The sequence below is a fragment of the Drosophila miranda genome, chromosome 2 (assembly GCF_003369915.1).
Source record: "Drosophila miranda strain MSH22 chromosome 2, D.miranda_PacBio2.1, whole genome shotgun sequence".
NCBI classification, from domain to species: Eukaryota; Metazoa; Arthropoda; class Insecta; order Diptera; family Drosophilidae; genus Drosophila; species Drosophila miranda.
In genome coordinates, this window is record NC_046675.1 from 22,878,380 (window position 1) to 22,890,507 (window position 12,128).

The 12,128-nt window shown below is 43.5% G+C and overlaps 1 protein-coding gene across 3 annotated transcripts; it reads left to right on the forward strand.

The window, feature by feature from the left end:
* Positions 1-3,876: 3,876 nt before the first annotated feature.
* On the forward strand, positions 3,877-6,636 carry LOC108157843. 3 transcript variants are annotated; one of them, XM_017290047.2, is made up of 3 exons: positions 3,877-4,046; positions 5,438-6,094; positions 6,293-6,636. In XM_017290047.2, exons 2-3 carry the CDS (start codon positions 5,468-5,470, stop codon positions 6,554-6,556), a joined length of 891 nt encoding a protein of 296 aa, XP_017145536.1. In that variant the 5' UTR covers positions 3,877-4,046; positions 5,438-5,467; the 3' UTR covers positions 6,557-6,636. The 3 variants fall into 3 exon arrangements, with proteins under 3 accessions (XP_017145536.1, XP_017145535.1, XP_033245942.1); XM_017290046.2 differs by having other exon boundaries at positions 3,878-4,046; positions 5,438-6,636; XM_033390051.1 differs by lacking the exon at positions 3,877-4,046 and adding an exon at positions 5,317-5,374 and having other exon boundaries at positions 5,438-6,636.
* The last annotated feature ends 5,492 nt before the right edge of the window (positions 6,637-12,128 follow it).

A 12,128-nucleotide genomic window follows, 5' to 3' on the forward strand; every position in this document is an offset into this window, starting at 1 on the left:
GCTTAGACGTGCCCGGGCCTAGTTGGCCTATTCGGCCTAGTCTGGCCAACTTCCAGAGGAAGCAGCAGCCACAATGCCTTTGTATGCCATGACCAACGTTGCGTATGAGTAATGTGCGGCTTTCTTTTGGCCGCTCCCTCTATCTACTATTGTTGTATGAGTGTTTGAGTGTTTGTCTGGGTGTGTGTCTGTGTGTTAAAGTGTGGGTTTGGGTGGACGAGCACTCGAAAGTAGTTTTCAATTAGCTCAGCCTCAGCCCTCGATAGCAAACGCCATTGAGGCAGCTCTGAGTGGTTTGTTTTTCGAGTTACTTCCGAAGAGGTCTTCCTGCTTTGGGAACTGATTTGATGGAGTGAATTTGAATGGATGGAGCTGCTTCAGATATGCAAACGATGTCAGATTTGTGGAGAGTTAGTGCACATTTGAATCACTAATTGCAGATACAGCTGGCTTCCTATGGGAGTCATACTTGAGGGAATGTGAATTTGAAATACTTTGGCATGAGTTCCATTAGGTAAGAGATTCCAATGAATGGTTGTAGAATGAGAAAGATTCGTCTTTGTCATCACAGTTTGATAATAATCCTACATATTTGTTTCCCTTTTTTCCTGGCAAATTTCCCCTATATACCACTAGTAGTTAGTCCAAAGAGCTTTTCCTATACATATCTTTTTTTAACCTATCCATTTAGAAAAGAACTGAAAAAGGAGAGGATATTTTAAGGGATTGCCATCCAAGCATCTCTTTTCGATTTACCTTAGTTTTGACTTCGTTCGCCGCACCAATATATCCTCAGGGTATTTATCCTTCGCTCTCTCTCTGCCATTCCAATTCCTACATCTTGATGCGGACCCTAATAGGAATGGGTTTCTGGCCAAGTTGAGCTTCTGTGTTGCTCGAAAAACAACTGCGAAAACAGAATCATCTGCAGTGGACCAGGCCAACTGGTTGGATGAACAGTAGGCGGAGGTGGAGATGGAGAGGATGGCAAGGCGGAGACGGGTGGGGTGAACGCATGGGCGAAGGACTGCGGCACATTTGTTTTCATCGGCAATTGGCAAGTGAAAGCTTTTAGCGCGAATTGTGCACGGCAATCACTTCAAATGGAGAAGAAGCAAGCACCAAGAGCATCCTTTTCCGTCCCCTGGTCTCTGCCCTGCCATGCCTCTATTTTTTCTTCGCTCTCTTTCTGTATCTCTTTTTTGGGTTGCTGCTAAATTTTTGTGCAATTCAGAAAGGTTTTAGTAAGGGTATTTTAGCTTTTAGAGAAAGTTTGATAAATTCAAAGCGTCAAGGAAGATATCGGAAGAAAATAGCATTTGGGACTATTAGGGATATCAAATGATGTTTTCTATTTTTATTATAAGTTAATTGCACTACTCGTTCGATATATATTTAAACGATTTTCAAGCTTTCAGATTTCTTCGATAGGAAGTAAAAATCCATACAATTTTTTTAATATTATATTTTACACTTTCCACATAAACATTTTCATATTATTATTAATTAACGAAGGGCATCCGGGCATCACCATCTGCATTCATCTCCTTTTGCCATCCTTTAGCCACCTGTTTCCACTGGTCGAATAATTTCCCGCAAAATGCTAAGCAGATTACTTTTAATGCCTCGAGCGTAACGACTGCGGCAGTTAAATTTTGTGTTCGCCGCTGGATCTTTATGTAATGCAGTAGTAAATTTTTTAATGGTCTTGCAGTGCTGATTCTGATTCTGCTTCTAAATCAAATTCCAGCTTAGCCAATCACGACATCAACTTCTTCGCCCCTTTCTGAGCCACTTTTCGGGGACTGTGATTATTTGAGCATTGACTTCAATTGACTCGGATCACCGGGAGGTGGATTGCTGTGCTGTTGAATCGACTGTGACCATGGTGGCTTGATAAATAAAGCCACAGGCCATCGCCAACGCCGAATTGGCTTTATTCATAAATTTATAACCGGAGAAGCCATAACGTACCGAATGGCAGTGTCGACCAGCAGTTTGGCAAATGTTTTATTGCGTACATAAATTGCAATTAGTCCCGGCTCCCGTCGGGATAAATGCGAGCACACGCATGTCGATGGCCGCCAGGGAGCTGCTGCCACTCGAATGACGAACTGCCTCCATCTCGGCCTTCATCTCTGGGCTCCTCTCGGTGGGTTAACAAAACATCAATTGACTTATTAATGTTTGGGCTGCGATGGCAGGCAGACCGAAGACCGAGTCCAGAACACGATAAAAACTGCTGGGAGGACATGGGCATGGGCCCTATCACAATTGTGTTCATGTGGCGCCCGTTGGGATATTTCGGTGGTTCGGGCACAGTCACGTCTGCACTTAATGTGAAATTATGACTTTAATGGCTACTGAAATATATAAAAAATAGAATACAGATATTCTGGTAGATGTCTAATTTTTTTCTCAATTTTTCGAGGTCACTTTAATTGCCAAACGCGAAGAACGGAAAAAGGAAAAGATTGTGACCTTTCCAATGAAAAGTATATACAAATATAATAATATCTCAGTCATTAGCCATTTTGTTTTCCTAATTAGCTCGAAGCTAATGAAGCTACCAAATGTAAATTTTATTACACTTAATTTTAAGAGTCAGAACTCTGACAACTCTCAAATAACTTATTTGCACTCTCAACGTTTGAAATAAAAATAGCAAAAATAAAGTCCAGCAAACACAAGTTGATTGATGGACTTTCGCGCTGTGTGAATGTGTCCCTACTGCTTCATGTGTGTGTGTGAGAGCTTTTTCTACGGAATCGCAAAAAGTATGCTACACTTTTTTTAAACTTCATTTTACACTGCCTTGGATGTATGTATGTGTGCTCTTGTGTTTGCTGTGGCTTTCATTCTTGCTGTAGGCAAACGCAATGTAAAAACATTTAAGGTTTCAATTAAGTGAAATCCCAAACGACCAAAAAAATAAATGGGGGAAAAAGGGCAAAGCAAAGACCAGCCCTCGCCCCAGCTCCAGTCCCAGTCCCAGCCAAGAGGATGACCGAAGATGCCCGAGAATGAGGCTGAAATTTTTCAAGCAATCAATTTGAGCTTTCACGAAAAAAAAGAAGGACAGGGAAAAACAAATATATATGTATATGTATTTAAGTAAAGGCTGGTCTGCTCCCTGCCCGGTCAAGTATTTGGACTTTAAGCTGGACCCTTATTGGACTTACGTGCAGCATGACAAACGATGGCTGCAGGAGCAGGTCCGGTCATGGAAATGGTGAAAAGGCGAGTGTGGAATGCCCAACCCTTCCATCAAATGTCAAAGTTTAGACTGTAACAGTCACTTGAGTTATATTGAGATTTATTATGCCCCTCGAAAAGGAAAAGGCAGGGTCTGCCTGTACCCATCATTAATTATGATCGGCAGACTCTTAGAACGGTTTTATTTGTTTTTCCCCCATGATGCAAGGTTGCAATTTATGCAGCAAGTTGGGCGGACGTCAGCCTGCATTTCAATTTCACTTGCTTGCAGTTTTTCATGAACTTCTCTGAGCCCAACGGAAAATAGTGAACCAAAAAATAGTACGTTTTGGCCAATGGCCAACTCCCTTTTGGTGGGCGTGTCGCACCTCCTTTGTTCGCACTGGCTTACGAAATCAACAACTTACACTTTCTTTGGCCGTAGGAGCGCCAGCCTCCGCCTCCAAGCCAGTTGTTTTGACACTTTTGGGCCAAGCGAAAGTTTTACTGGCTCAAAAGTAGGCACACTCAGCAGGGGATGTTCCCGAAAAGAGATTCGAAAATTGTACTTTTGGATAGGAATCATTTGCTGATTTATTGATTGAACACAGCACGATTTTTTTATTTGACAATTCATTCTAATTTACTCATTCTAATTTATGAGCTCAGCTCATAAGAAATATTGGCCTCGTTCCAAACTTCAAACAAATTATTAGCTACAAAATTACACATAGAAATATTTTGAAAAAGTTTATAAATTACCAGTAAAGATTTCTCTTGATATTACTTTTTGGTGGTGTAAAATTTTCGGCTCATTAATCTGCTCATTCTTCAGACACTATCTCAATCAAGTGAGTATTTTCTTATATTACAAAAAATATTTCAATGGGTTTTCGTTTGAAAAGATACTTCTGGTTACCTTAAGTAGAGACAGTAGTTTCTTGCTTATTTGATTTCTCGTCTGAAAGGTACATTGTTCAATATATTATTGTTTTCCGTTGTTGTCGTTTGTTCTTTCTCTATAGTTAAGAAATCGTGCAATCTGTTTCCTAACCTAAATGGGCAGTTTGGAAGCGAAAGTAATTCACAGAACCCACAATTGCTTATGATTTGCCTATATCTGAGTTTATTTGTGTTGGTGCCTGATTAAAGAGCTGCAGAACTTTCTGCACTCAGCTTACCTTGCACCCTCTCTTCACCTATAAAGCCCTGTTTTTGGGGACAAATTCGTTGATTTTTTTGGCGCTTTTTATCTGGTTGTTGATGTTTTTGCGAGCCTCCGGCCATCCGTACATCCACCAGAGCTACTCCGGGGTTAACCCAGTTCCCAACTCGCAGTTCAGTTCCCAATTTCCTTGGCCATTTTATAATCAGCATTCTCGAAATAAGGAAAAACTTTGCTATGTAAATTAAATGCCGAAGCCGGCAACTTTTTGCTGACATTTCTTGTTCCTTTCCCGTCCGTCCCCGTTGTTCGTATTTCTTGTATGGCTAACGTAAAAAAAAATATACATATATACGGAAAAATTACTTTTATATATGTATGTATATGTATATACACATATATACATTTTTTTATTGTCGACGCTGTGGAGAAAGCACAGCAGCAAATAAATGTGGTTTAAACATGACAAGTCGCCGTGGGCTGCCAGCTCGTTATCACCAAATATTTTTGCACACGAAATGAGTGAATAAATAAGCCGTAGACCGGTACCGCAGCGGTGACGCCGGAGTCAGAGTCAGAGTTGGATTCCCGGACTGTAGCCGCAACCAAAGCGGTGCGTGGTGACGGTCTCCTTCGGCTTTGGGACTGCGTTGGTCGTTTATGGTCGTCACTTTTTGGCCGCTTGTTTGACAAATAAAACGTGAAATGTCCGTCGGTTCGAAAGCCAAACGAGAAAAAAGAGTAACCAATAAAAGCTTAATTAACTGTTTATGGCCATGGCATGTTAACGTGCCGAAATTCGACTTCAGTCGTTAATCTCAAGTGGACAGCGGACCAACTTCTCTCCCCTCTGCCCAAGAAGTTGTGCAAATGGGGGCTCATTCAAGAAGCCCAAACCATTTTGAAGAGTGTTAACATTTGGGAGTTCTTTGTTTTCCATGACAATTTTATTCGATTCCTGAGACACTCAAAGAAAATTCCATCATCATATCACAGACATTTTTGGAAAAGATCGTAACACATTTTATTGAAAAAATTTATAGTTTTTTTTTTTATACTAATAGCTTTTATTTTTAGAACATCGGTTAAATCCTGCGATTGTCCACAATGTCGTCGGACGCAGATATGACTGACGGTGATTATGTCGTGTCGATGAGTGTGAGTGTGAGCCAGACGACGCTCAAAAATGGGCCCAATGATTCAGAAGAGCAGGCCGTCGTCCCACCGGAGTCCAGTCTATCATCCAAGGCATCAACGGTGCTGCCACAGGACTCTGCGCAGTACGAGCCAGAGGCGTCGACAGAGGAATCTTTCGGTGATATAGAGCGAGAGGCATCAGGGATATCGCTCAACGAGTGGGACAAGGAGTCGGAGGAGAATATGACCACTGCGAGCATGTCATGCTCATCCTTTTCCTCTTGCGAGTCGTACCATACCATTCGAAAGATGATCCTTCGGCGCGATCCTCATACTTCCAACATGAGCTTGGACAGTGGTAGCAGTCTGCCGCAGATCAACTCCTGCGACCATTTGATGCATCAAAGAGAATGTAGGGCAGTGGGTGGCAAGGACTCGTCTCACGGCTCAATGCTCGTGGTTATGGAACCTAAACCAAACTTCACACAGCACAGCTGCATGGACATCAGCGTCAAGGAGGGGGACATAGGCATGGAAGAGGTATACCACAAGTTTGTTGCCTGGTTCAAGCGCCCCGAGATCGATGTGGCTTTCAAGGTATTCAACGAATTCGACCAGGATGCCGACGGCTACATTGCCCTCGCCGACCTGAAACGGGGTCTAGAAAAGCTCTCAGTGCCGCAGACACACCGGGAGGCCAAGAGCATCATGGCCCAAGTAGCTGGGCCACGCTGCAGTGCCGTGCACTTTAGCCATTTCCTACTAATATACGCCTCACTCCTCAACCGCCTGCAGCTGGACAAGTGGCCCACCAGAGATGCCGAAACCGATCGCTTCAGCCGCGTGGACGAAGTGGATGTCTCGCTGGTGGGCGTTCATGGGGCCAGACGTTACTTCGAGGCCAAAATATCCCTCGAGGGGGAGCGCCTCAAGCCGCTCTCCTTGATGTGCACTCAGCCTGTGGCACGACCTTCATCCTTTTCCTCTGTAGCCACGAGTCGTGACGTGGGCGATGGCACTGCTTCCGGCTTAAAAAAGCGCAATGAAAAGAAGGAATAAATATACTTTTTTTTGTGACCTATCAAAATTGCAAATGTTTAAAAATGTATAGTGACCTTGTGTCTACCTACAACCTACCATATAAATCGTCGAACAAAAAAAACCAGCAACAGAATGAGAACATTGCTTAAGTGACCAATCAAAAGGTAATTGCCAGGTTGCCAGAAGCGAAGAAGGAGCTTCAGTTTCAGCAAGACTTTCGGGAAAGGGCGGGTTACCTTTCAATGTTTTGCCATTTGGGGGGCAACGACTCCCTGAAGAGCGAAATGTGCGCCACACACGCCAACTGCCTGGCAGGTTGTAGGTCTCGACCGGAAGTGGCTCTGCCCCAACCTCATCCCGTTTAACCTTAGGGGGAATAAAAATAGTTTCGTGCAAATAATTTGAGCGCTTAACTACGCTAAGTATTTTGATATGTGCCGCGACATACTCGTATGCCACGAAGCGAGAGCGTTCCTCCTTTGATCATTTGCACAGGATATCCAAAAGTTGGCCCAGTCCCTCGATTGGCCAGAAACCGAGCACGCCATATAATTATGTTACCATTAGCCCCAGCGGCAGCGGCCTCTACTAATATTTATAGCAGATTTTGTGCCTTATTCCCCACCCCATTCTCCTCACTAAAATCGGGTGCACGCCATATACAAATTATAATGAAAACGGTGGACAACGCTGCGTAGACGCAATATCCAGCGACTTGTGTAATAAAAATCCAACGAAAGTCATGCGAAAATAATGAGCATAAGCGTGATCGGAAGCGGAAGCAGAGAGGCAGTGGAAGAGGTGGGCAGGGCGGGGTTGGGCAGGGCCTAGGGGTTGCAACCGGTTGGTTAGAAATAAGGAAGGACGAGGAAGGGAAATAGTTTTCAAATTAAAATAAATGCCGCAGCTGAAACAACTTTTATGTGCCCACAGCAGCAGCAGTAGGAAGAAGGGGGAGGTGGAGGATGAGGACCACTCTCAGCTAACCAAAATGCCATGAAAGTAAATTCAGTAGAAAATTAATTATGAACGACGACGACGACGACGATGGCGATGGCAGCGATGGTTGGGACGCTGACAACCCAAAGGGAAAACCAATGCAGCGTTTAGTGGGGTGTAAGCAGGGTAAACGCAGCAACAGCGGGGGGGTAGTGGAAGCGGAAGGCATGACCAGCCATACCTTTTAATGGCATTGCCATCAATTTCGCTCAATTGCGCGCACAATCGCATCTAATCACGTTGGAACGACCCCAAAAAAGCTAACAACAACAATAAGACAGTGGCATATTTCGGTGTGTCTAGACTATGCGATACCCCTTAGGTAAGTTGATCAGATGGAGAACTGTGCATGCTTTTTTATAACAAAAATATGACAAAATATTTAAAAAAAAACACAAATTGATTATACTGTGACTGAGCAATAAACAAATGTTTGTATGTTTTCCTGGTCTGGTATACCCTCCGTCACTTGAGCTGTACAACGGTACAACTTTTGGATGCCCCTGACTAAATGTTTATGGTTATTGCTTTATGGCAGCCTGCCCCACGGTACATGTGTACGGCAGAGTCTCTTCCTGCATCTGTGTGCGTGTGTGTGTGAGAGGATGTGTGGCGAAGTGGGGTAAAGGGTCACGTGTCAGATGTCATTGACATGGTTTGCCTCGCCTTTAAGCGCTTGCAAACAAACCAAGACAAGCACGGCACGCACGCTCACACACACACACACGCAGATGAGAGCGCACCCAAGAGCAGCTTTGAACGAATGTGCGCCGAAAAGTATGCCACGTTTTTTGCCTCATTTGCGCTCAACTTTTTCAGAGCTCAAGAACCAACCTCTCTTGGTGCCTCCAGCACAACCCTCGCAGGGCTTCCCCTGGCCGCCGCCTTCCACTTGCAATTAGTGGAGGTAATGATTTTTGGCAGATACGTAGGACCAACCTCCTCCACTTATAATTGACAACAGCCGAGATACACATCTCATTTCTCTGGAGAGTGTTGGCAGCGTTCTTCGAGAGAGAGAAAATGAATAAATAGACACATGTCAGAGCTGTCGGTAGGCCTTAAATTCAATGTCACTTGGGGCTGGATGCCAGTGTCTTGTGTCCTGTGCCTTGCAACCCAAGTCACTACTCCTGTTTGCTTTGCATAGAAAATGTCGAAATGGCCTTCATAGACCTGCTGGCTGCTGGCCAATACTAAATTTAGAATTCGAGTCGGCCGTTGCCCCATCCCGGCCCTCCTCGATACATACCTATTTCTTTTATTTGTCTGCTCGCTCTCGCTCTGGTCACTTCTGGGCGAAGACAAACCATCTTTTTCCTATCGTATTCCCCCATGTGCGTGAGTTATGAAACAGAAAACTACTTAACAATTTCCATTCCGTTTACAGGCCTCAGAGCAGGTCAACTTCCAGCCGAAAATCCAAATGGAATTCGGCTTTCAGGCACGTAGACAGCTAATTACAAACTGATCAATTTTTAAGTGGGAAATCAAGCATTTGTTCGCAATTATAATTGACTTTCAAATGAACTTATGCCTTTCGAAAGCCAAAGGCAAAGCTTTCTTAGGCTTAAGGAAAAATATATTACATATTATACTAGAGAATAAGCACTAGTTCTGTGCTCCGCCGTCTTTAGCCAAAATAAATTAGCTCCATGATTTTAATGTACCGACGCTTGTCGTTATTGATTTCGTTTATCTCGTTCCTCCTGCGATTGGGACTCAAAAAATTGCATCATGCTCACACTTTTTTCGTAATATTACCCTGCTGCATTCGGGGTCGGGAGGCGCTACTAGAATCGTCGGGGCTAGCAGTGCAATGGCCCTCTTCCCTGCCCCAGACCAAGTCTCTCGAAGGTACCTTCTCTCACTGTGTAAATGTCTCGCACCCCGATTTTTATTCTTCTTATGGAATCGAATATCAGTATATGGTATCGGAATAAGAACAATTGTTTAATGGTCGCATGTTAGAATTTACGAAAGGTGAACTCTTTTAACTCTTTCCCAACAGAACATTCTCGGAACAGACAAGCAACATCCGCTAGCAGCTTCAAAAAACGTAATAAACGAGACAACGAAAAAAATAAATGCAATTGAAAATAAACAAATTCGTTCGTTTTGTGGCTGTGGCAAAAGATTGAGCTGCCAGCAGCGAAATTTTTACCAGAAAAATGTAGAATGAAATTGGGTTCTGGGGAGCACTGGACTTGCAGCAATGCTTTTGAGGCCGAAATGGAAAATGTTAGTTGAAAAATAACACCACGAGCAGGATATCCAGCAATAGAAAAAAAGCGAAACAGTTGTTCAAAAACTCCAAAGTGGGTTTCCATCCCTGGATATTCTAATAAAGTTGAATCGGGAAAAAACCCGAAAATGTTTTTAATTTTCGGTTCATTATTACAAGTTATGGTACGGATACATCCATGGCAGTTAGCCCTAAAACAAGGGTTGGAGAAACTTGGAAAAATTGCTTCCGTGGGTGGGTGTTTCTCAATTGATTCCGCCCAGCGAAGAGGCACTAAAAATCAATCGGTTGCCACTTCCACTCCCTAGATCTGCTGTGCAAAGTTTGCCCCTGCCCCCTGCCAGACACTTGGCCTCGCCCTAGCCTCTTTCTACCCGTACATTTGCCTAGTTGATGTTTTTCTTAACTTTATTGCAAGAGTATTTTTGTTGGCCCAACTGTGGAAAACCCCAGCAAAAACCGAGAGCTAAGGCAGCCGGCAGCAGAAACCAGCTTTTCGATTCAATTTCCGTGCTCACAATGCTGCTGCTTGTTGCTATTTTGCATAGCCAGGAAGGAGCAGGAGCTTGGCTTTGCTCTCAGGCAGCGGTCCCGGGTATGAGGGTATAGGGTGTTACTTGGATAGAGTATTGCAAAACATTGGCAGCTTCTGGCATAGGCGTAACTTAGTTTCTTGTTCGCCACTGAAAAGTTTCTGTTTTTCAGTGTTTTTTTGTTTTTTTGCTATAAGTAATTCGCGAATAGTGCAAGATTTATGCGTTCGACAAATGCAAAAACTTTGGATGCTGTCGGTATTGCCATTGCAGTTGATATGTGTCGGGGGGATTAAGTGGAGTTGGTTTAACACTTTCCTGAGTTACGATCGCGGCTCAAAGTTGGTTTTAAGTTGATTTGTGGATATCTCGATATGCCATCGAACAAGGTATATCGAACTATTCCTCACATTTATCAAATACTGATGCATTATAAGGATAACTCCTTAAACAGTTTCTGCAAGGCTAAAATATTTATTTACAGATATGCCACCACCCCAATATAGTTTATATTTGTGAGTCCAGAAAATTATATTATTTCCCTATTGACAGCTCTTATCCCACCCAGCAAAGGGTATTTCTCTAGCCAGCGAATACCAATCTCGAACCATCTTTCACTTATAGCAACATCCTTGAATTCGCCTCCCCTTCTGGGGTGGTGCTCCAGAAGAAAACAAAAACTTCCGGCTGCATATCAATAACGAAATAAACTTGTTACATACTGAACCAAGGGGGGAACTCTCAGGAAGGAAAGGCAGAGAGAGGGCAGGGATACAGGAAAATTTGAGGAAAACTTGCCAAGAGATTGAACTGCATCGTTTAGCTAAACTTTAACCCTCGATACCTCGACACATTTATTCAGGGCAAACATTATCAGGAATGATGATAAGGGATCAGGTTACAGCCAGGCCAACGGACAACTTCAATGAAATTAAGTGTAAAATTATCTAAGTTACCAGCGAGCTTCTAAATGTCATGGATAAAGCACCCAAAAAAGGATGTAGGGAGAGTAGAGTGAGGAATAAGGAGGAGAATCTATGCAACCACGCCGCCAATCTATGCAACATTCATTTTTCTTTTGTCATATATAGTCGCCCCCCGTCTGGGTTTGATGTTGAAAAATTGAAAAAACGAAAGTCAATGTTGGGGCAGGACCGCAAAAAAAAGGGATGGAAATGAGGAAAATGGCTAGAGAGAATGAAAATCTTTGCCTGACGCGCTTAACCCTTTGGCTGCCAAGTCAAACTTCGTTTTTTTTTTTTTTTGTGTGCCCTCTTTCTTTCGGTTGATACTGAAAGGCAACTTTCATAATGATAATAATTTTGTGCATGATTTATGAATGGAACAAGTTTTATGGCCACGAAACGAACCGAAGCAAAGCATGGCCGTAGCCATGGCTATGGCTATAGACCCATAAACCTTATGCAAACGGTAATTTTCAGCAGCTAGGGATGGGAAAGCACCTTATTTTACTTTAATATTTATTTCAACTGTCGGACCGCTTTGGAGCATAGTAAATTTGCATCTTTCAGCGTTCAAATTTCCTAGAGAAAAACCAGGTGAGTGCACGGAGAAAAGGATGAGCAGGTGGAGTGGGAGTGGGTGATGTGTCGACCCCTTTGAAAATCATTTCGGTGTGAAATTGTGTCCGCACAAGAGCGAGAGAGAGTGTGTGCACGTGAGCTTACTGCAAATGCGCGCTAGTAAAAGTTTCCCCAGACTAAACTCGACCCATAGACATAGTCGGGCCCCTCGTAGTTTGCCTCGTACTTCGGCTTCAGCTCCAATTCGAGTCCGGTCCGGGTCCGGCGCT

What these genes read in the sequence shown, in the direction of transcription:
- LOC108157843 (XM_017290046.2), top strand. Translation starts at nt 5,468, where the DNA reads ATGTCGTCGGACGCAGATATGACTGACGGTGATTATGTCGTGTCGATG.